Here is a 24,644-nt window from a genome sequence, read left to right as displayed (position 1 = left end):
CAACTAAGAGTGTCGTTTCCAGCCCTGCTTGCCATTCAAAGACAACAGGGGAGGCATGGGGGTAACAGTATTGTTAAGCTTTCAGTCGAAGCGGGGAGGGTGGGAGTACACCAAATAGAGTCAAGCTACTTAATGAGTAGGGAAAGAAAAAATTTTGCTCAGTCCTTTCTCCTTTTCTTCACTCCCACCCAGCGTGTCAAGGACCCATTTTTCTGTTTTCCATTTCTTGTCTTTTGTCAGCCCCCTTTAGTTAGTTTGTGGCCAATTTGACTTTGAAGGTGTTAGTCTGGTATAAAATCAGGCATCATTCCTAACTCCCCAAAAGGTATTTATCCAGATGTCTTCTCTCACAGGTTTCTCATGTCTTAAGAAATGTTTACTGTATGTCTTAGTCATTATCTGTTTTTAACAATTGTATAGGGGTAAATCTATTACCTTTTTTCTCTAGATCTTACTTTTGAAAATAGATTCACATTACAGTAGATCAAAAGGAGGAAATAAATTAGATAAAAAATCCATTGTTTCTCTTTTCAAAATTTCGAAGAGTTGTGTAGTCGGACAAAATAATTTTTTAAAAAAAGAAAATTTTAATGAAAATTTCAAATAAAAACCTTGGCAAAGGACAGCTGTGGCTTGCAACCCTCTTCCCTCCAGATGAATGGTGTTGGAAGTAATCCTTTTGGCATGCTAAATTACTTCATTTCTGTTATTTCCTATTCCTGACCAGAAGTGTTTGCCTAAACAGGCATTGTTTGTTTGGTTTTTAAATTTTAAGAGACAGAACTTACATTTATAAGAATTATATCTTATACCTACAATAGAATTAATGGTACATCCTCTATTAATCCACAGTTGTTTTTATTCTGTCACACCCTATACAATGAAAGAATGAGAGATTCCTTTACATTGTAGCTTGGCATTATTTTCCAGGCAGTGCTGAACATATACAGAAGGATGCTATTCCTGTCCCCAGGATGTCTAAAAGTCTCTTTTACATAATCCAAATGAGAGTATTTGAAATTCATAAAGGGTTAAAGATTAATACTTAAATAATTGTCAATGTTAAAGGTAAGGAGTGGTTAGCTTTACTCTCAGCTTGTTTTATCTACAGGAAGTGTACCTTGTGGGCAGTGCAGTGCAGAATTTTCTAGATCAATGTTAACAATCTCTTAAATGAATCTGCCCTCACAGTGGCACTCCCAAAGTCCAAGCTCCTCCCTCTCATTCTTTCCTCCTACCCTGCTCTCCCTGTCCCCACATCTCTATTTGATTTACTTAATTTTTACCTTATAGGGGAATCATGGCACTTACTTTAAAATAAGTATTGATTATAGTTAGGCTTGGCAGAATTCAATTTTTTCTTTTCTTTTTATAATTTTGATGGATATTAATCTTTAGTTTAAACATTTTTAATTTTCTTTATCAATTTACATTTTTGAAGTTGTGCAAAATTATGGGGGAAAGGAGAATAAACATCACAGTGTCAAAATATTCAAAGTAAATACCCTTAAACCAAACTTTAATAAGTTCTCAAGTAGAATTTTTCTTACTTTGTCTATCTATAAATTTACATTATTATTGGTGGAAATATTTTTTTCAGTTTGTGTGTATACAATGAAATCAATATCTATTGATATTTACCAATAAAATCTAATCCTTCTGAACTGATATAGTGGTGAATAGGATGAGTACTTGCTGTAATTTTAACAGGTGTCAAGACTGTTTAAGGAGAGAAGGTGGGTGAGGTAATATCTTCTATTGGACCAATTTCTGTTGGTGAAACAGACAAGCTTTTAGGCTTACGTAGAGCTCTTCTTCAGGTCTGCTCTTTTGAAACCTAGAGACTTATCGTACTTTGAAATAGACAGGATTGGGCTTGTCCAATTAGTGGTTTGAGCTTTAGTTTACAGAGACAATGGCTGATCCGGTTCCTGGTATTATGATTATTTATTTCCATTTTACCTATTCAGTTAAGGGGTCAGTACAGTGTAGTGCTTTAAGAATGTTTGGAATCCTATTCTTTTCTGTGATGGACATTCTACCTTGATAAATGTTTAAATTAGATGATTAGTATCTGTTGTCACATTGAAGGAAACTGCTGCGAGCCTATTTCTCAGAATGGAACATCCTGTAACTAACAGCAAGTTTGTGATTTTATTGCCCAATAACCAGTGAAAATGACATCACTACATATTCACAGACCCCTTAGGCTTAGTTATCTCAGTTTTTCTCTACACAGAATTCTTTGATCTAACTTTCTTTTACCACTGATCTACAGCTATGTCCATCCCATTCTGAAACCACCAATGTGTTTTCCATTTTTCTTACATTTTACACCCACACACACAGAAACAAACATGTTGTCAACCACCTTGTTTGTTATTTCCCTCTCACTAAAACAGTAGGAGGCCTCAGCTGCTTCAGTCCCTGCTGTTCCTTAAACTGGTTGTTAGAAGACATTCATTGAAACTTTCTGCCCACATGGTCCAAAGCTGCTCTTATTTTTTTTAATTGAAAAGCAGATGGAGCATAATAGAGAATTAATGTAAATATCTTGGAAGTTATGCTGATGGTAACCATGAACTCAACTAAATTGGATCACTCCCTTTTAAATCCTGATTTTGATTGATTTATCCCTAAAATAATGAGGATATGATATGTCCTCCCCGTGAAGTGACTTTAATACTTTTGGCTCAAATCCAGTGTGAAAGGTGCTAAGTATTCTTAGCAATATTCCTGTGACATTGTTCTTCACACCCAATTTGTTCAAAAGAGGTTTCAGAAATGAATCCGCATGAACAGCCAATTAGTCTTGCTAGAAGAGACTATTTTTTCAGGTTTTTTCTGGTTGGCATGCATTTGTGTACAGTGAATGAGAAGGAATAGTACACCATCTCTAAAGACAAATAGCAAGCTTTATTCTCCAGTGACAGCAATTGCCTTTGTAGTTACATAAAATATTACTCTTGAAAGAGAAGAAATTCTACTATGTAAGAGCAAATATTTAAAATGAAACAAGCAATGGACAAGAGAAGTTGATGTGTTCATAGAACAAGGCTGTATGCTAAAGCAAATATATTTTTACATTGTAAACAGATTATGAGTTCAAGGAAATGGAGGCTCTGAAACTTCCATTGACTAAATTACCCCATAATTTTTTTTTTTGCCCATTTCTGGTGATATTGGCTGTAATCTTTTGATGAGCCAATAGTTTTCACTCCTAACTTGCAGCATTCTTTAGAGGATAATCTTGAGTATAGAAAAGAAGGGAGACACACCTTAGTTTTCTCAGGATATTCACGTGTGCTGTAAAACTTAGTATTAAGGGCAGTTTTGTGCACATTTTAAAGGAAAATGAACCTCTAAATATGGTCTCAAAAAGTGTGGTGCTTGATGTAGTGACATGAATGCCACAGTAGCGAGGTTGAGACATAGGGAAAATAGTAGGCCATTACATACTTTGAAAATAGCACTCTCATATAATAATCTCTGATAATGTCATCTTTATTACTGTTGGCTCCAGTGTTTAGTGTGGAAATCTCAGTTTATACCTTATTGAAGAAATGCTCTGTGACTCAGCCAACAAAAAAAACTCACAAAGAGTCTAAATTAGGACATTCCTCATTGCATTTTGTTTCTTTTTTATTATTATAGGTTGTGCTATTTTAGTTGTACACAAGATTGACAGTCATCTGTAAATTGTGTGTGGATGTTCAGTAAAACCACAGTTTTCTTTATCAGTTTTATGCGAGTAGCAATTCAACTTGAAAGAGAATTTACTATTCTTGTACCACAAATAAAAGGCTTTAGTCCTTCAGACTTTAAATTATATTTAATTACAGATTAATTCCTCTGAAATTGTAATGCTATTACTGTATTCTTCTCTCTGAAATACATTCATTCTAGCTGTCAAAATTTAGCTGTGGATCTAAAAGAAGGATTACAATTGCATTGTAGTTTTCTTCACTATAAACCAATGGGTAAACATTTTACTATAAAATACATAATTGAAAATATGTATTAGCATTTTTAAATAAAAATAAAAATAAAATATAATAGGAAAAATAGTAAATTGTAAGATACTATTCCTCTGGAAACAAAATTAATAAATAATTTTCATGAACCAGTATGGCACAGTATAAAACTACAAGAAAAATTTAGTTACTATAATGATCACTATGTACATATGTGCACCACTCCCCTCTACTGGATGGGATATCATACTTGCTTATGTGTGTGATTTTTGTCATCCTCTAGTCCAGAGGTGGGCAAACATCCAGCCTGCGGGACCGTCCTGCCTGGCCCTTGAGCTCCCAGCCAGGGAGGCTAGCCCCTGGCCCCTCCCCCTCTGTCCCCTCTCCCCCACAGCTATGCCACCATGTTGGATAGGGGTAGGGTCCCGGGGGAGGGGTGTTAGGGGTGGGAGGTCCCGGGAGGGGGTGGTCAGGGGACAAGGAGCAGGGGAGTTTGGATGGGTCAAGGGTTCTGAGGGGGCAGTCAGGGGGTGGGAAGTGGGAGGGGGCAAATAGGGGGCAGGGGCAGGCTGTTTGTGGAGGCACAACCTTCCCTATCTGGCCCGCCATACAGTTTTGCAACTCCAATGTGGCCCTCAGGCCAAAAACGTTCGCCCACCTCTGCTCTTGTCAGTGGCTAGTTCACAGAGGATGGAACTCCTATTACTATAACTAATGAAATTTCTTCCTTATCTGAGGTGTTGGGGACTCTATTTTTGGGGCTACAGGGCTTCTATCTCATAAAATTAAAAAAAATTGTATCTCATAAAAATCTATCCAGTTTTGTCAGCATCTCTTTGCAGTTACTAACTTGTTACAAACTAATGCCTAACTACTGAATATGAATTTATGTGAATTTCGGACCCTTAGAAATAAGATTTGCCTAAATATTGTAATAGTGTGTGTGTGTGTGTGTGTACATCACCACTGTCCAGTGAAAAAATGTTTTTTCTTCCTGTGATTCCTTATAGTAGTTAGTTCCCAACTTGAAGTAGGTAATCTTTGCAGTAGGGTTTGGTTGTTGTGTGCTTTAAAGGGCAAAGATAGTTGGTGGTTTATTCATTTCATGGTTCAAATGCTGTCTTATGGTAAGGCAAGCATTTCAGTTTCCAGTGTTTTATGATAGGCTGACACCTGTTAAGATTTTGAGGCAATGACCCCCTACGAGGAGGTTTCGCCATCATGTAAGGGTAATATGCTGCTCTAAATTCATCCATAAATGCCTTGCTTCACACATTTAGTAACCTTCTAAAACTATGACCCAGAGTCTTCCCTGTGTTTGGACAGCCCTAAAGCCAGCTTAGTCAGCCACAGGAAGAAACCACCAGTTTAGGGATAACCTCTGTTGGGGTGGAGTCAGTATAACTGCTCCAACATCATCCTTTTTCCTGTGGCAGGCATAACCAGGGCTTTCCTAAACTTCAGTGACCCTTGGTTGTTGTAATGACCTATAGGGGCCATTGGCAACCTGAACAGTTTAAATAGTCCTTGTGGCTGCTTTAATTTTTGCCAGGGGACTGTCCTGGCACACAGCTTGCCTGGGATCGGGGAGCACCTGCTGCAGATGTCCCTCTCGTGAGTTTCACTGTGCTCTCCTCAGCCACACCTGAGGATCTAGGTCTGAACATTTTACTTAGAAGCCAAAAAAAGAAATATGTATTTTCTTCTGCAGTCTGCTATGTTGTTTTTATATAAATCTTCCTAGACCGAGCAATCCTTGCCCACCCTTCGCCCCCCCCCCCAAAAAAAAAACAACAAAACAAAACAAAATAAAAGCCTTTGATTGTGCGGGAAACAAACTGTTGCAAAAAAATAATAAATACTTAACTATATCTGGTTTTGTGTATGTCTCTCTGCTATAGGAGTACAAGATCCCCAGCATGAGAAGATTATTACTGTGTCTACTAATGGAAGTATTCACAGTCCCAAGTTCCCACACGCTTACCCACGCAACACTGTACTGGTATGGAGATTAGTAGCAGTAGAGGAGAATGTGTGGATACAGCTTACTTTTGATGAAAGATTTGGGCTTGAGGACCCAGAAGATGACATATGCAAGTAAGTTACCTAGCTGATATACAACTTGGTGACAGCTGTGTTGGCACTGATCAAGTTTGCCAAAACACAGCACTTACACAGTAATAAAATGTACCTTAGTAATATGTTGTCTTCAGACTGATGTTAGAAAATTATCTACGCTTACAGTAAAAAGCTTCCCCCCTTCATTTAACATATAAGCCATAGAATTATGCTGGCATTAAAATGTTTAAACTCTTAGCCTCTCAAAACCAAACAGGCAGCTTTGAAAATCCAGAACAACATCCCTAACCTCAACCAAAAAATATATATAGTCATATTTGGGGGAATACAGCTTCTGTTTAGCGGTGCAGGAAGTAAAGAAGAAAGTATCTCCTCTTGGTTCTTCAGAAGAAATTTGCATAGGCATATTACCTCAGATGGAATTCTGGTCAAGGCATTAGAATGTAACACCCCTATTCTGATAAAAGTACCATACAATCTTATTCACAAATGGTCAGGTTCTCATTTCTATATGAAAAAGATAAAGTGCCCCTTGACATAAACTTATAGACTTTACGGTCAGAAGGGACCATCATGATCATCTAGTCTGACCTCCTGCATATTGCAGGCCACAGAAGCTCATCCATCCACTCTGGCTGAGTTACTGAAGTCCTCAAATCATGGTTTAAAGACATCACATAATAGAGAATTCACCGTTTATGCTGGTTTAAACCTGTAAGTGTCCCATGCTGCAGAGGAAGGCAAAAAACCCCCACAGTCTCTGCCAGTCTGACCTGGGGGAAAATCTTTTCCCGACCCCAAATATGACAGTCAGTTAGACCCTGAGCATGTGGGCAAGCCCACCAGGCAGATACCTGGGTAAAGAATTCTCTGTAGTAACTCAGAGCACTACCCATCTAGTGTCCTGTCTCTAGCCATTGGGGAGTTTTGCTACTGGCAGTCACTGATGGGCCACATGCCATTGTAGGCAGTCCCATCATATCATTCCCTCCATAACTTTAACAAGCTGTCTTGAGGCCAGTTAGGTTTTTGCCCCCACTGCTTCCCTTGGAAGGCTGTTCCAGAACTTCATTCTTCTGATGGTTAGAAACATTTGCCTAATTTCAAGTCTAAACTTGTTGATGGCTAGTTTATATCCATTTGTATTTATGTCCACAATGGTGCTTAATTTAAATAACTCCTCTCCCTCCCTGGTATTTATCCCTGATGTATTTATAGAGAGCAATCATATCTCCCCTCAGCCTTCTTTTGGTTAGGCTAAACAAGCCAAGCCATGGCACTGGTTTCATAATCATTCAGTGAAGAGTTTCATCTACTGGATCACCAACACAGCTTTCTACAGGAACTGAGTATGTTTAGCAGCCTGATGCTGGTGAAGGTTTGTCCATAGAGAGACTTAATACACAGCAAGCTGGGTAGTAAATCTACAGTGTGCTAACCTGCCACACACTCAGTCACCATGTGGACCCTGGTACCACACACTAAAAGTTCTATAATGCACTTTGGCTGTAGGTTCATCAAAGTGGGACTGTGGACATTTTAGTGTGTAGTAGCAGGGTTCACAGTCGGTTACTGTGAAGCAGGCTAGTGCACTGTAGATTTACACCCCAGCTTGCTGTGTGCTTAATCTCCAGGTAGACGAAACTCCTAATTCATAAGATAGACAATGCAGTGGGATATGGTGGCAAAACAGGAAAAAAAAGGCATATATGGATAATGATACTTCAACTGGGTTATTTCACCTGAGCAAAATATTGAATATGTCATTGCATTTATGTGTTCATAGACAAATATTTACCAAATAGCTCCTTACTGTGAGCTGTTTACCCTGTGTATTCTCTTAATTTGATGCTTTCTTTTAATCTCTCTTGATTTTGTGACTTGTTTTATGTTTTCTTTACCAGTATTTTGTTACAAAATTTTAATTCTAAATGAGGATATTTTTGCACTCATCTTTATTTTGTTCTGTTTGCCTTTTTTCCTCCTTTCCATAACTAATATACAAATGTACACCTCTCTTACTTCTGAAGGGAGTAATTCTTTCCTCTTATAGCAGCCTTATCAGACATACTACATACTGTGCAGCATATGTTTGCTGAAATGCGTGCACTCCCTTTGCACAATATTTTATATGTACATATTTCCAAGTGAAAACTTAGCTTGCTTTTTCTTTTCTTTGCATATGGCAGAGTGAAGTGACAAGTGAAAGAAAATCCAAGTAAGGTGCTTCATTTGTCCACTTGCAAAGAAAAAGTAAGACAAGTTGAAATGTTCTTTTAATTATTTAACTTGACAGCTATTGAGCAATATTTTTCTGGGAGTACACTTATTCTGAGTAAACAGTTATTGAATGCAAACAGATATTAGTGGTGAAATTTAAAAAATCCCAAAGCAAAAGGTGCATTCACAAAAATACTTACAATCATTGCATGATCAAATTTGTGCATGTTAGGGCTGTCAATTAATCACGGTTAATTCATGCAATTAACTCAAAAAATTAATCATAATTAATCTCCCTGTTAAGCAATAGAATACCAATTGAAATTTATTAAATATTTTTGGATGTTTTGCTACAGTTTCAAATATATTGATTTCTATTACAACCATGAATACAAAGTGTACAGTGCTCACTTTATATTATTATTTCTATTACAAATATTTGTCTTGTAAAAATGGTAAAAGAAATAGTATTTTTCAATTCACATCATACATGTACTGTAGTGTAATCTCTTTATTGTGAACGTGTAACTTACAAATGTAGGGGTTTTTTTGTTACATATCTGCCCTCAAAAACAAAACAATGTAAAACTTTAGAGTCTACAAGTCCACTCAGTTCTACTTCTTGTTTAGCCAATCATAAGACAAATAAGTTTGTTTATATTTATGAGAGATACTGCTGCCTGCTTCTTATTTACAATGTCACCTGAAAGTGAGAAAAGGCGTTTGCATGGCACTTTTTAGCTAGCACTGCAAGGTATTTACATGCCAGATATGCTAACCATTCATATGCCTCTTCATGCTTTGGCCACCGTTCCAGAGGACATGCTTCCATGCTGATGATGATCATTTAAAGAAAATGTATTGATTAAAATTGTGACTGAACTCCTTGGGGGAGAATTGTATGTCTCCTGTTCTGTTTTACCCGCATTCTGACATATATTTCATGCTATAGCAGTCTTGAAATTACCTGATGTGCAAATGTTATAGCAGTCTTGGCTGATGACCCATCACATGTTCATTTTAAGAACACTTTCACAGCAGATTTGACAAAATGCAAAGAGGGTACCAGTGTAGATTTCTAAAAATATCTACAGCACTTGACCTAAGGTTTAAGAATCTGAAGTACTATCCAAAATCTGAGAGGGACGAGATGTGGAGCATGCTTTCAGAAGTCTTAAAAGAGCAACACTCCAATGTGGAAACTACAGAACCCGAACCACCAAAAAAGAGAATCAACTTTCTGCTGGTGGCATCTGGCTCAGATGATGAAAACGAACATGCATCAGTCTGCTCTGCTTTGGATCATTATCGAGCAGAACCCATCATCAGCATGGACGCATGCTGGAGTGGTGGTTGAAGCACCTCTGGAGTGGTGGTTGAAGCATGACATATGAATCTTTAACACATCTTGCACATAAATATCTTGCAACGCCAGCTACAACAGTGCCACGAGAACACCTGTTCTCACTTTCAGGTTACATTGTAAACAAGAAGCAGGCAGCGTTATATCCTGCAAATTGTAACCAAACTTGTTGGTCTAAGCGATTGGCTGAAGTAGGACTGACTGGATTTGTAGGCTCTAAAGTTTTACATTGTTTTATTTTTGAATGCATTTTTTGTACATAACTCTGCATTAGTACGTTTAACATTCATGACAAAGAGATTGCACTATAGTACTTGCATTAAGTGAATTGAAAAATACTATTTTTGTTTACAGTACAAATATTTGTTATCAAAAATATAAAGTGAGCCCTGTGCACTTTGTATTCTGTGTTGTAACTGAAATCAATATATTTGAAAATGTAGAAAACATCAAAAAATTTAAATAAATGGTATTCTGTTATTGTTTAAAAAAATTAATTGTGCTGTTAATCGCTTGACAGCCCTAGTGCATGCAAACCAGGAAGTTGTACAGGAAATTACCTGATGTGCAAATGTAATTGGTGGTTGTGTAGTGAATGTATATTTTTGAGGGTGTTTTGGCTTTAAAAGTTAGACTTAAGTGCTCAGAGAAGGTGAAATGTAAGCGATTAATTTAATTTCTAAACAAAACAAAAGAGAACAACCAATATTCTGACCTAATTTAAAATAAAACTTAAAATACTAGTACTACTACTAAAACTAAATAAAGGAAGGAGGAGGATATCAACTAACTTACCTGGTGTGAAAGGAAGATAAATAGCTATTTAAGTCAAATTCAGGAAGTATGGAAATGTGATTAACATATTACGATATTAAATGGACCCTGAAGTTGGCAATTGCTACTGAGAATTATCTGCGTGCACTCCAACTGCATTAACTGTTCTGAGTGTACCTGTGTTTTGCCCGTTACTTTGGGGCATGCTCATTTATTAGGGTTACTCGTCTGGGACGGGTGGGCGGGTTGTGTACTTCTATCAATGTACTGCTTGTGTCACTTGTGTTCTCATACGGAGCTCTACTTCTCCCTGCTGCAGGTTCCCTCCCAACACACACACACACACACACACACACTAACAGAGCGTGGGAGGACCTGAGAGGACCGGGTTAATCAGCACGTCCAAGCTGACCCCTTATATGTCCCTGGACTCAGCAGGCTGGGTCGAACAGCACCTCCAAGCTGGTCACCCTCATTTGCCATCGGTACCACACCGGAATAGAGCACGCCTGAGCAGGCTGGGTCGAGCAGCACTTTCAAGCTGCCACCCTCATATGTCCCAGGTTCAGCACGTCTCTGTCCCCACTTTCATGTTACAATTGTTCTGGTAGTAACCCTCTTGATGAGCAGACCCCACAGGATTTTTGGCGCTGCAGGGATCTTTTAGCTTAGGTACGAGGAGCATTGCTGCAGAGCGAATGAGGAAACCAAAAAACACCCATGAGTGTGGGGGAGAGAGAGAGAAGCAACCAGCTTACTCATGAAAGTTATTTATTGCCAGGTAATAACCATAGGGGAGCCAAGGAAACAAAACAGTTATAATATTAAATCTAACTTACATTTGATTATAAAAGTTAGGTTTACAAAACTATAACGGATCATACAAGTCAGGGTCAGAAGGCTGTACCTAGAGAAAGAGAGAGAGAGGGAGAGAGAGCTGGGTTCTCACCTCTCCATGAAGCTTGAATTGATCAGGGGTCCCAGGTGGTGGTGATAGCTGAGGGTCCGGAGTGCTAGAAACAGGCAGAGCCCCCAGCATGACCAGTCAGGAGAAGTTGAAGTACCAATGCAACTGATGCAGATTTTGGATCCAAGCATCAGAACACTTACTTGAGCATGGATAGGGGTTTTTGTAGAGAAACAGCAATGGTTCAAGGGAGAACACTAGATTTGTTTATGTGTAAACAAGGGAGAATACCAAAGTTGTTTTGTTCAGGCTACACAATGGGAGCTGATCATTCCTAGCTTTGGGCAGTGTTCCTTGGAGGGAGCTCACAATGCAATTAGGGAGCTTCATTATTTTGGATACCAATAAAGGATTTAATACTAGAATTGGTCTGATAACTACTGAGCTGGGTGTGTGCAGGCGTGCATTCATTAACATCTGGAGCAGAGATCCCTCATCATGCAATGCTTCCCTGCTTTTCTGGTCCCAGAGTTCCATGCAGTTCTTGCCTTGGAACCTCTGTTCTCTATTCTGTATGCTAATGGAGATGCCTCCTTGTCCCATCTTCGATGCAAATAAGGCTAGGGGAGTTTCCTTAATTCTGTCATCCTTATCACAGGGGTGTAGGTGTGTCTCCCACTGCCTTTTCATTGCTTTTTGTAAGACTTTCTTCTGATGCAGATTTTGTTCAAGCAAAGGCTAGGAGGTGCGGGTGGAGAGGTCTTTCATGAGTCAGACAGGTTGGGTACTGCGCCCTGGTTCCCCAAGAACACAGAGCTGTAGGTAACATCTGTATTGAATGGTGGTGTAGTAAACTTGGTGCAGCTTGGAAGAGCTCTGATTGTGTTATAAGGAGATCTGGGTCTGAGCGTGTTATCCCTCTGCGTGTTATCAAAGGAAAGAGATACATATGTAACTTAACGTTTGAGTCTGCCTCATTTCAGTACAGAATTGTATAGGTTGTGTCAGTAGCAGGGTGCTGGGGACTCTTTTTTTTTTTTTTTGCCATAGGTACTGTCAGTAGTGAAGTGGAATATGAGAGCAGTCTGTGGATTTAATGATAGGTAGGGGAAAGTATAGGTTTAGGTGGTACCCTGAATGCAAGTGTTCAGGGGTTGTAAAAGGTGGTTGTTAAATTTCACAAATGTGGTATTCTATTTGGGGAGTAGGCTTAGTGTTTGATCATAGGGCAAGTGCAACGCACTTGTCCATTACAGTGAAAAGGCAGAATAGGAGTGGGTGTGTTATGGACATACTGGGGCATTGCTTAAAGGGGGAAGAGTTAAGGTTGTGTGGATGGTTACCTTAACTCTGTATTTCCTACTTTTCAGCAGTTTGAGTTTTGCTGGACTCAGTGTTCTGGAATGGGACAAGCTATCACTGAGCAACCTTAACTCTGCATTAGCACAGTTTTTTTGCCATTTCATTTTCTAGTTTTTTTAAACAGAGCAATGTTTGGTAGTAGGAGTTGGTGGTCATTTAGGAAGTTTAGGTGTCACCTAGATTTGCAGTTGATATGCTACTGTGGTGAGGCAATAATAAGAAACTAAGCTTTTATATAGTGCTTTTCATAAGTAAATCTCAAAGAACTTGACGTCATTATCACCATTGTTAATAGATGGGAGAGTGCGGCACAGAGAAGTGAAGTGACTTGCCCATGGTCAGCCAGCAAGACAGTAGCAGAGCCTAGGAATAATCCCAGTTCATGGCTGTTTCCTCTAGGCCACACGGTTGCTGTGTGATTCCTCAATGCTCCTCCCAGCTCTTGTACATTTGCTACAGTGAATTGGAGATATTGGTCAAGCTTTGAAATGTTTGCAATGTGCAACTGCTAACAGAGCATGAAAGAGAAATTTTATCCATGGTCTATGTCCCGAAACACTGATAGTTTTATTACATGATTATTATAATAATTTTAAGTGTGCGAGAGAAGACTGGTGTATGTTTCTTCTCCACCCCCTCCCTCACCATTACTTGCAACATGTAGCCTCCCTCTCTCCTTCTAATCCTAGTAAGCCATTAGTTGGCACTACAGAAACCATTCACATGTGAGAAGTTGCTCCTTGGTGCCTCCAGCCCTATGCTGTTGCGTATATATATCACAGGTAGCAGCTTACTGAAGGGCTGCACATTACCGTGGTTATGTAGCCCAAGCTTCACACTAAGTTGGGCCCCTCACTCCCCCTACTGACCCAGCTGGTCCTCCTGCCTGTGCTTTAGCCAGGCTTCCCCAGTGAAGTCCCTGGTCCACCCAGTCTGCCCTTCCTCCAAACTGGGCCCTGTCCTCACACATTCTTGCCAGCTCCAGCCATCCCACACCAGGGTGATGTGCATCTTAACTATTCATTTTTGGATTTCAGGTGTTTACAGTTCTGTTACCTTTATTCCCTCCACCCCAGATCCCAGCTAATCTGAAGTGGTAGGGAGAGGGGCACACACACCCCAAGAAAAGCAGGATTCCGCAGATTCCAGAACACACAGCAAGGAGGAAGAGAAGCTCAGACCTTTATGGAGGGGTAGGGCTCCCCCAGATCCCAGCGCATACATGGAAGGGGAGAATTCAGGGCCAACAGGCCACACTACCACTAACCCCCCAACTTCCTTCTCTCCCTGTCACATTCCTCAATACCTCCTGTCTTCCTCTCTCCCACTCCCCCAATCCCTATCCCTCAGCCTTTTACCCGAGCCCCCTCAAACTCTCTTTCCTCCCCTACTACCATTTTAATGTATCTCCCTCCCCAAAATACCCTCATGCCTTGCTGCAGACCCAAACCTCTCTTCCCCTCTTGACCAGGGTGGGTTTCAAAATTGCTAGAATCTGTGAAGTTAATGAAATGCTATTTTGTTGGGGTTTTTTGCCCTGGGAGCTGTATCTCAGGAACTCCTTGCTCAGATGACCCCACATTTGGATCACTAACCCTGCCCTATACTCCCATGAGGCATAGCACAAATTGCAAAACAATCCGTGGAAGCACACAGATTTTGAGTACTAAGAAGAGTCATCTTTTTAAGAGAAAAGTCTTCCCAACCTTAGCTAGAGGAGAGCTGGTGCTCCCTTATAATATTGTAAAAAATTTAAGGGAGAATGGAAGGGAGGGCAGTCTCAGAGTGGCGTTAAGTAATCCGTCCATTTCAGTTAGATGTTTTCAGCGAAAAGAGAATACCCAATGGAGATGAATACAGCCTAAAACAGTAGCTCTGTTCATGTCAGTGAGTGTTCCCTTCCACTTTCCCCAGTGCTGGAGGGTTTCTGGTATGCGTCAGACATATCCATTCTCAGCTCTGCACCCCTGTCTCGCCAGGGTGTTCTCGGTGCATCTGAACATTTGTTTCCTAAGCTTCCCCAGATCTTTGCTCACATGGCAAGAGTAGGGAGAGGGGCTCAGACATACTCAGAAAGGCAAGCCCCCCAGAATCTGGCACACATGGGGGGGCAGGAAAGAGGAGTCTCATCCCCACAGATGGGCAGAAGACCCCCAGATCCTGTCACACATGATAGCAGGGAGTGGGGCTCAAACACCATTGTGGTGGACAGGGACCCCCAGATCCCAACTCAAAAAGGAGGGGGTAAGGAAAGGAACTCAGACCCCCCAAGGTAAGTAAGTCCCCTCCAGGACCTGGCTCACAGGAGAAGGTGCAAGTAAGGGGCGGGGGGTCATGTCCTCATAGATGGGCTGGGGGGGTTGCAGATCGTGGCACATACATGTGAGGAGACTGTGGGGCTGACGGTGCCCCTCCCCCATTGTCCCCCAGTCCTGCTGTCATTCATCCCCATGGCTCCCTTCTCCATGTTCCATCCGTTTCCTTCCCCTCCCAGTGCCCCTAATCCTCATCCCTTCTTTGTGACCTGATCCTGCAACTTCTCCTTCATTCCCACTTACTCTTTCACTCCTAATCACCCTCCCTTCCTAGCAAGCATTTGCTTATGTAGTTTTTCAGTGCCTTCTGAATATTCAGATTACATTTCCCCCAAACAGAAATCCCTATTTGACAGAGGCAGATTGGAGCAAAATGCCTGGTTTTTCGTTTGTTTGTTTATTCCAGGGCTCAATTTGAACTCAGTGCCTGGGATGATACTCAGATTTGATGACTACCCTACACTCATCCTAAGAACTACCCAGGTCCTGTGAAAAAGGGGTACTTTTACAGATCGTTAGCCTGCCCCTCTCTCTGCTCATGCTCAGTGTAAACCAGAGAGCTCTCCCGTCGACATAATAAAACCAGCTCAACAAGCTACGTTGGCGGGAGAGCGTCTCCTACTGACATAGCACTGTGCACACGAATGCTTATGCTGGCAAAACTTATGTCTCTCAGAGGTGTGTTTTTTCATACGCCGGAGTGACAAGAGTTTTGCTGACATAATTGCTAATGTAGATATGGCCTTAGTTTGCCTAACTGGAGAAGCAGCTCTTTTTTTCAAATAACATTTAAATTTGATTTTCCTGAATGGGCTGGTGAGCGCCATGCATTCTGTTGGGGTAACCCCCAAATGTTTCAGACTTTAGTACAGTTATCTGAACTTGTGTTTGATCTCCATCTGTGAGGAAAAAATCATTGCCAAAATGTTAGAGAGACAAAGTGGGTGAGGTAATATCTTTTCTTGGACTGGTGTCTGTTGGTGAAAGAGACAAGCTTTAAACAATCTGTTCCACCTTGTATTTAGCTGTGACACTGTGAGTATATTTCCTAGACCTGAAGAGCTCTGAGTAAGATCAAAAGCTTGTCTCTCTCACCAACAGAAATTGGCTCAAGAAAAGAGATTACCTCACCTACCTTGTCTCTCTAATATCCTGCGACCAACACATCTACAAAACACTGCATATTTCCTGTGTGTCAGGCAACTTTAAGAAAAGCTGTTCTTCCCCCCACCCCCAAGAGCTCTATCTCAGGGTCAAATGGCCCCAAATTTGGATCACTGACCGTGCCCTGTGCCCCCATGAAGCACACCAAGTTTCAAGGCAATGTGATTTAACCACATGGAATTTAGAGCACTTAGAAGAGCGCAGCGTTAGACACAAAGCTGGTTTCAAATTTAACTTTAGCAGAGCTTTTGCTCTGCTGTAATGAAAACATCCTACACAAGCCAAGTAAATGGCTACAGTAATACCTTTTGGAACTGTGTCTAGCAATTCTAGGGTCTTTCAGTTCTCACACTAATATGTCACAGTTTATTTTATTAATTAAAAATAACTTTTTTTCCTTTATAGTTGTTGTTTATTTCTGATTTTTTTTTTTTTTGTAATTGTTCATTCTTCTTCGAGTGCTGCTCATCTCCACTCCATATTAGGTTTGTGTGCTCGCTACATGCACCGGTGCTAGAAGATTTTCCTCAGCAGTATCTGAGGGGATTGGCTCTGGTGCCCCCTGGAGTTGCCCCCTCGTGGCGTGGTATAAGGGGTGCCACCGACTTCCCCAAGCCTGAGTTCCTTCTTGCCGCCGGTGACGGTCCTGGAACTTCTGCTGCTTCGGCTAGCGTTCTCAGTTCTTGTGAACTTTGAAAACCTGTAATATAGTTGTATATAGTTAGTAGTTCTTAGTTACCCTTAGTAGTAGTTCTCAACTCTTCATTGGTCCCGAACTGGACTCAGCCAGGGGATGGGGCATGCCCCAGTCCCCAGGCTTGAAGTCCTGTGATTGCTGCAGACGCCCTGTGCCCATTAGTGATCCACATACCAGCTGCCTAAGGTGGTTAGGTGAAGGGCACATAAGTGACAAGTGGCGTATCTGCAAGTCCTTCAAACCTAGGACAAAGAAGGAGCACAATATCCATCTGAAAGTGCTCCTGATGCCATCAGCACTGACTCCAGCACCGGAGCAGCGGTCCGACTCTGCACCGAGCACCACGGCCTCCATGCGCAGTGATCCACCAGCACTGTCCTCGAGCCGGCACCAGTCCCCATCCACAGCTCCAGTGGAGAAACTGAAAAAGACTATGAAGGGAAGATCTCCTACCTCCTGTAAGGGAAAGGAGAGGGCTGAGGGCAAGCCATGACCCGTGCCAGGCAGCTCAATGCCCCCATTGGAAACTCGGGCCCCAGCTCAGGTTGAGCGGTGCAGCCCATTCCATACTTCGCCTGCGACCATGGATAGCTATGCAAATCCCTTCAAGTGGCTCAGGAAATCCTGACCCTCCTGGCTCCAGCGGTACCCCGGTCTCGGGGAAAACCCGCGTTGGGACTTATATGTGTGTTCCAGCCTTAGCAACACCATTCCCCATCGAGAGGGGCGTCCCGTCATCGCTTGCCTGCCCGAAGCCATAACGCCTCAGGGCTAGAGAGGCAGGCTCAGCTGAGCCCTCTTCAGTCCCTGCACCAGGGGCACCGATTGAGGGACTCGAGGCGTACCTCACCGGTGGAATGGCGCAGACCCTCTGGAGCACGTGCCACCTTGCAAGAACTCCGGGACTGGCCCTGACCATCTCCAAGGGCCCTGTACCAATCCTGGGACCGATCCAACACCAGAGACCGCCGATCACAGGGCCATCATCACCCATCTCCAAGAAGGAGATTGTCCTACTCAGGACGATCCTCCTGGCAACCGGCCCACAGTAGCTCCTGGTCCCGTTCTACATTCCGGTACAGGTCGAGTAGCGTGAGGCATTGATTGCCAGGTATCCGACGCAGATCCGCTGGATGCTGTCGGTCCCTGAGAGCCCAACCAAGACAATCTCGCTTGGACAGGTCAGCTTCGGGATGCAGTGACAGGAACCGGTCAGACAAGAACCATCGCTCAGCCCAATACTGGTTGCCCAATACAGACCGCTCCGCTGGTAGCTCTGGCTCGGAGCGAGGTTCCCTGACTGCGGGACAAGCCCCAGTACCAGCGGTGCCAACTACATTATCAGCACTGAAACCTACCCCATGGCCCCAAGTGCAGTGGCCGGTTCCATGGTACCCATGGAACCCCTGGGGGTTCACCCAACCTTCCCAGGCTGCCCGATCGGTGTTGAGAGCCTCAGAGAGGCCAGCGGCCTCGGTATCCCATCCCCCTCTGGTGCTTAAGGCTTCAGGGAGTAAGACCCCGCAGGTCCAGGAGGACCCAGGGGAGCAAGCGACTGGACCAGCAATGGACCTAGAGTTTCCTGTGGCACTTCCATCATCCTCGTCATCGCCAGATGAGGCTATCACTGAGCCCCCTCACCTCGTTCCTCAGGATTATGCCAAGGTGCACCAGGAACTTTTGAAGAGGGTCGCTTCTAACCTGGGGCTTCAGGCAGAGGAATTTCACTAACAAGGTCAGCTCCCAGACTGCTGCGCTGGGCATCACAGAATGGGGAAGAGATGGCCAGCCCTCTGTGGAGATAGAGGTGGTTAGGGACTATTTAGAAAAGCTGGACGTGCACAAGTCCATGGGGCCGGACGAGTTACATCCGAGAGTGCTGAAGGAATTGGCGGCTGTGATTGCAGAGCCCTTGGCCATTATCTTTGAAAACTCGTGGCGAACGGGGGAAGTCCTGGATGACTGGAAAAAGGCTAATGTAGTGCCAATCTTTAAAAAAGGGAAGAAGGAGGATCCTGGGAACTACAGGCCAGTCAGCCTCACCTCAGTCCCTGGAAAAATCATGGAGCAGGTCCTCAAAGAATCAATCCTGAAGCACTTACATGAGAGGAAAGTGATCAGGAACAGTCAGCATGGATTCACCAAGGGAAGGTCATGCCTGACTAATCTAATCGCCTTTTATGATGAGATTACTGGTTCTGTGGATGAAGGGAAAGCAGTGGATGTATTGTTTCTTGACTTTAGCAAAGCTTTTGACACTGTCTCCCACAGTATTCTTGTCAGCAAGTTAAGGAAGTATGGGCTAGATGAATGCGCTATAAGGTGGGTAGAAAGCTGGCTAGATTGTCGGGCTCAACGGGTAGTGATAAATGGCTCCATGTCTAGTTGGCAGCCGGTGTCAAGTGGAGTGCCCCAGGGGTCGGTCCTGGGGCCGGTTTTGTTCAATATCTTCATAAATGATCTGGAGGATGGTGTGGATTGCACTCTCAGCAAATTTGCAGATGATACTAAACTGGGAGGAGTGGTAGATACGCTGGAGGGGAGGGATAGGATACAGAAGGACCTAGACAAATTGGAGGATTGGGCCAAAAGAAATCTGATGAGGTTCAATAAGGATAAGTGCAGGGTCCTGCACTTAGGATGGAAGAATCCAATGCACCGCTACAGACTAGGGACCGAATGGCTAGGCAGCAGTTCTGCGGAAAAGGACCTAGGGGTGACAGTGGACGAGAAGCTGGATATGAGTCAACAGTGTGCCCTTGTTGCCAAGAAGGCCAATGGCATTTTGGGATGTATAAGTAGGGGCATAGCGAGCAGATCGAGGGACGTGATCGTTCCCCTCTATTCGACACTGGTGAGGCCTCATCTGGAGTACTGTGTCCAGTTTTGGGCCCCACACTACAAGAAGGATGTGGATAAATTGGAGAGAGTCCAGCGAAGGGCAACAAAAATGATTAGGGGTCTAGAGCACATGACTTATGAGGAGAGGCTGAGGGAGCTGGGATTGTTTAGTCTGCAGAAGAGAAGAATGAGGGGGGATTTGATAGCTGCTTTCAACTACCTGAAAGGGGGTTCCAAAGAGGATGGCTCTAGACTGTTCTCAATGGTAGCAGATGACAGAACGAGGAGTAATGGTCTCAAGTTGCAATGGGGGAGGTTTAGATTGGATATTAGGAAAAACTTTTTCACTAAGAGGGTGGTGAAACACTGGAATGCGTTACCTAGGGAGGTGGTAGAATCTCCTTCCTTAGAGGTTTTTAAGGTCAGGCTTGACAAAGCCCTGGCTGGGATGATTTAACTGGGAATTGGTCCTGCTTCGAGCAGGGGGTTGGACTAGATGACCTTCTGGGGTCCCTTCCAACCCTGATATTCTATGATTCTATGATTCTATGAATTGGAAGAGCCCTCAAACTGTCTGTTTGATGTCCTCTGGTCATCGGTGCCCTCCAGGGTGGCCCTACGGTCTCCAGAATCACTGATGCCCTGTGGCAGACCCCCTCTTCCCTGGCCCCTATCTCTAAAAGCACCGAACGTAAATACTTCGTGCCAGCCAAAGGGCATGAGTACTATACTCCCACCCAGCCCCCAATTCCCTTGTGGTCGAGGCAGTTAACCACAAGGAGAGGCAGGGACAACCTGGGCCCACCCCAAAAAATAAAGACTCGAGGAGGCTGCATGTTTTCGGATGTAACGTTTATTTGTCTTCCAGCCTTCAGCTGAGCGTAGCCAACCACCAAGGCCTCCTTGGCCGACATGACTTTAGTATGTGGCAAGCCATGGCCAAGTTCGAAGAGTTGCTCCCCGAGGCTTCTAAGAAGTAGTTCTGAGTGATCCTCGATGAGGGCACGACTGCGGCCAGGGCAGCCCTCCAGGCGGTGTCAGATGCTACCGATGCTGCTGCCCACACCATGGCTTCCGCTATCTCCGTGTGGCGAGTCTCTTGGCTGCTCCTCTCTTGGTTGTCCACTGAGACCCAGCCATCATTGCAGGACCTGCCCTTCAATGGTAGGGCCCTATTTGCGGAACAGACAGACAGCTCGTTGCATGGCCTCAAGGACTCCCACACCACCCTGAAAACCCTGGGTCTCTACGTCCCAGCCCCAGCACGTAAGTGGTTCAAACTGCAGCAGACTCAGGGCCGGGGAGCCAGCCTCAGCAGGACCAGCGCCATAAACAAGCCAACAAGGGCTTGACAAGGCCATAAACAAGGACTAGAAGCACTGCCCGAGCCACCCGCCTCCACCCTCGGCCCAGTCGGGCTCAACCCGTAATAAGCAGGGGGCCAAACGGTCATTTTTGATGGTGCGCCCAAAGGCGACCTACCAGACTATTCCCTGGATCCAGCTTTTCTAGTGTTCTCCAACCGCCTTTCATCTTTCCTCCCAGCTTGGACCGCTATAACTTTGGACTGTTGGGTCCTCAGCACAGTGGAATGTGGTTATATCCTCCAGTTCCTTTCTACCCCCACTTCCCACCTGCCTTCCCCATCCCTCTTCAGGGACCCTTTCACGAGAGTCTCCTCATGCAGGAGGTAAAGGGGTTACTACAGCTGGGTGTAGTGGAAGAAGTTCCTCTCGAATACAGGAACTAGTGGTTCTATTCCTGGTACTTTTTAATCCCAAAGGCCAAGGGTGGTCTACGGCCCATCCTGAACCTGCGAGACCTCAACAAGTACCTACAGAAGCTAAAGTTCCACATGGTTTCTCTGGCTTCTATTATCCCCTCCCTGGATCCAGTGGTATGACGCACTCGACTAGAAGGACGCATACTAGAAGGGTGTGGATAAATTGGAGAGAGTCCAGCGAAGGGCAACAAATATGATTAGGGGTCTGGAACACATGACTTATGAGGAGAGGCTGAGGGAACTGGGATTGTTTAGTCTGCAGAAGAGAAGAATGAGGGGGGATTTGATAGCTGCTTTCAACTACCTGAGAGGTGGTTCCAGAGAGGATGGTTCTAGACTATTCTCAGTGGTAGAAGAGGACAGGACAAGGAGTAATGGTCTCAAGTTGCAGTGGGGGAGGTTTAGGTTGGATATTAGGAAAAACTTTTTCACTAGGAGGGTGGTGAAACACTGGAATGCGTTACCTAGGGAGGTGGTAGAATCTCCTTCCTTAGAAGTTTTTAAGGTCAGGCTTGACAAAGCCCTGGCTGGGATGATTTAATTGGGGATTGGTCCTGCTTTGAGCAGGGGGTTGGACTAGATGACCTTCTGAGGTCCCTTCCAACCCTGATATTCTATGATTCTATGATACTTCCACATAGTGATCTTTCAAGGACAGAGACGCTTCCTCCTCCTTTATGGTGGGCCCCACCACTACCAGTTTACGGTCCTCCTGTTCAGCCTGGCAACAGCACTGAGGGTGTTTACCAAGAGCATGTCGGTGGTAGTGGCTTACCTCAGGTGCCGGGGTATCCAGATCTAACCATACCTCAACGACTGGCTCGTCCAGGGTGGCTCCAGGTCTCAAGTCCAAAGCGATGTTGCGGTGCTTCAAGCCACATGTCACTCTCTGGGCCTACTGGTGAATGACAAAAAGTCAATGTTAGTGCTGGTGCAGAGGATAGAGTTCATTGGAGCAGTCCTTGACACTACCTGCTCCAGAGTGTTCCTGCCTCTGGAAAGGTTCCACACGTTGGCAGACCTCATCATGGAAGTCTCCACTTTCCCTCCGACTACAGCCAGGATCTGTCTGCACCTGCTGGGCCACATAGTAGCATGTACTTCTGTGGTCTGCCATGCCAGGCTCTGGATTTGGCCCCTGCAACAATGGCTGGCGACAGTCTATTCCCAGTTCCGAGACCCCCTGAAGAAGATGGTTACCATTCCCCAGGTGATACTTACCTTGCTGAGATGGTGGACTGACCGCAGGACAGTCCTGGAGCGGGTTCCATTCAACAACCTCCTTACTCCATCGTGTTAGTCTCGGATGCCTCAGACGTCAGCTGGGGTGTGCATCTCAGCAACCTCCAGACATGGGATGTGGCCCTGGAGGAGGCACGGTTACACATAAACGTCAAAGAGCTCCAAGCAGTCTGGCTGGCATGTGGAGTCATCTTGCTCCACCTGTCAGGCTTAGTGGTACGTGTCCTGATGGACAGCACAGTCTCGATGTTCTACATCAACAGTCAAGGAGGAGTGTGCTCGTTGGCTCTGTATCAGGAGGCACTCTGTCTGTGGGACTTCTGCATCAGCCACGAAGTCCACCTGGAAGCTTGTCACTTTCCCGGCGTCCGGAATATGCTGGCAGACCAATTCAGCAGGGACTTCTCCTCTCACCACAAGTGGTCGCTCCATACAGAGGTAGCCTGCATGATCTTCCAAAGGTGGGGAATTCCTGAAGTGGACCTGTTCGCTACCAGACAGAACAGGAAATGCCACAGTTTTGTTCTTAATAAGGTCTGAGCAAGGACTCCCTCTCCAGTGCCTTCCTCCTGTCGCGATCAGGGAGCCTGATATATGCATTCCCTCTGATTCCACTAATCAGCAGGGCCCTGGCGAAGATCAAAAAAGACCAGGCATGGGTTATCATGATCACCCCAGCATGACCTCGCCAGCATTGATTTGGCATGCTCATGAGCCTGTCAGCGGCCCCTCCCTGACCCCTGCCCAACCGACCAGACCTGCTGTCTCAGGACCACAGTCAGCTCTTAAACCCCAACCTCATGTCCCTCCACCTCTTGGCGTGGATGCTGAGTTGCTGAACCCATAGGAGCGGACCTGTTTGGAAGGAGTCCAACAGGTCCTCCTAGAAAGTAGGAAGCCCTCAGGCTGACTTACTCAGTAGACTGACTTACCTGGCCAAGTGGATGAGGTTTTCCCGCTGGGCGTCTGAATGGGGCATCTCTCCCTCACGTTTCTCCATACAGGCTGTCTGGACTACCTGCTCCATTTGAGGAACCAGGGCCTGGCACACACTTCCATTAGAGTGCATCTTGCAGTCATCTCCCCTTTTCACCCGCTGATCCAAGGACAGATGGTGTTCTCCCATGACATTACAGTCAGATTTTTGAGAGGTCTGGAGAGACTCTTCCCGCAGGTTCGGGCTCCCATCCCACAGAGGGATCTTAACTTGCTCCTCTCTAGGCTCACTGGCCCACCCTTTGAACTGCTGGGTTCCTGCTCCCTTTCCCATTTGTCATGGAAGGTCACGTTCCTGGTGGCAGTGACGTCGGTGAGACAGATCTCAGAAATTAAAGCCTTGACCTCAGAACCGCCGTACATGGTCTTCTACAAAGATAACGTTCAGTTGCAGCCCCACCTGGCCTTCCTGCCAAAGGTGGTCTCCACCTTCTATATGAATCAGAACATCTTCCTCCCAGTGTTCTGTCCCAAACAGCACAAGACCAATGAAGAGAGGCGTCTTCACGCCCTGGATGTCCAGAGGGCCTTGGCTTTCCGTACCAAGCCTTTCCGTAAATCAACTCAACTCTTCACCGCAACAGCAGATAGGATGGAGGATCATCCAGTATCCTCGCAGAGGATTTCCAATTGGATTACCTCGTGCATAAGGACCTGTTACAACCTGGCAGGGATTCTGCCGCTGCCGATTGTCAGAGCCCACTCGATGAGACATGAGCAAGCACTCGAAGAGAAGACAGTTACCTTTTCCGTAACTGGTGTTCTTCGAGATGTGTTGCTCATGTCCATTTCATGACCCGCCCTCCGTCCCCACTGTCAGAATTTCCGGCAAGAAGGAACTGAGGAGTTGGCGGTGCCCCTTATACCGCTCCATGCACCAGAGCCAGTCCCCTACGGATACTGCTAAGGTAAAAACTTCCGGCACCG

The 24,644-nt window shown here is 44.6% G+C and overlaps 1 protein-coding gene across 1 annotated transcript in view; it reads left to right on the top strand.

Moving 5' to 3' along the window:
* PDGFC (platelet derived growth factor C) overlaps positions 1–24,644 on the top strand; it is a 249,209-nt gene that overhangs the window by 133,161 nt on the left and 91,404 nt on the right. The window contains exon 2 of the mRNA XM_074951051.1: positions 5,876–6,071. Coding sequence (XP_074807152.1) covers positions 5,876–6,071 — 196 coding nt within the window. The remainder of the gene's footprint in view (positions 1–5,875; positions 6,072–24,644) is intronic.

Source organism: Natator depressus, chromosome 4, assembly GCF_965152275.1.
Source record: "Natator depressus isolate rNatDep1 chromosome 4, rNatDep2.hap1, whole genome shotgun sequence".
In the NCBI taxonomy this organism is placed as follows: Eukaryota; Metazoa; Chordata; order Testudines; family Cheloniidae; genus Natator; species Natator depressus.
The sequence above is the reverse complement of the archived record's forward strand: the minus strand, read 5'-3'. Positions and strand labels throughout refer to the sequence as shown.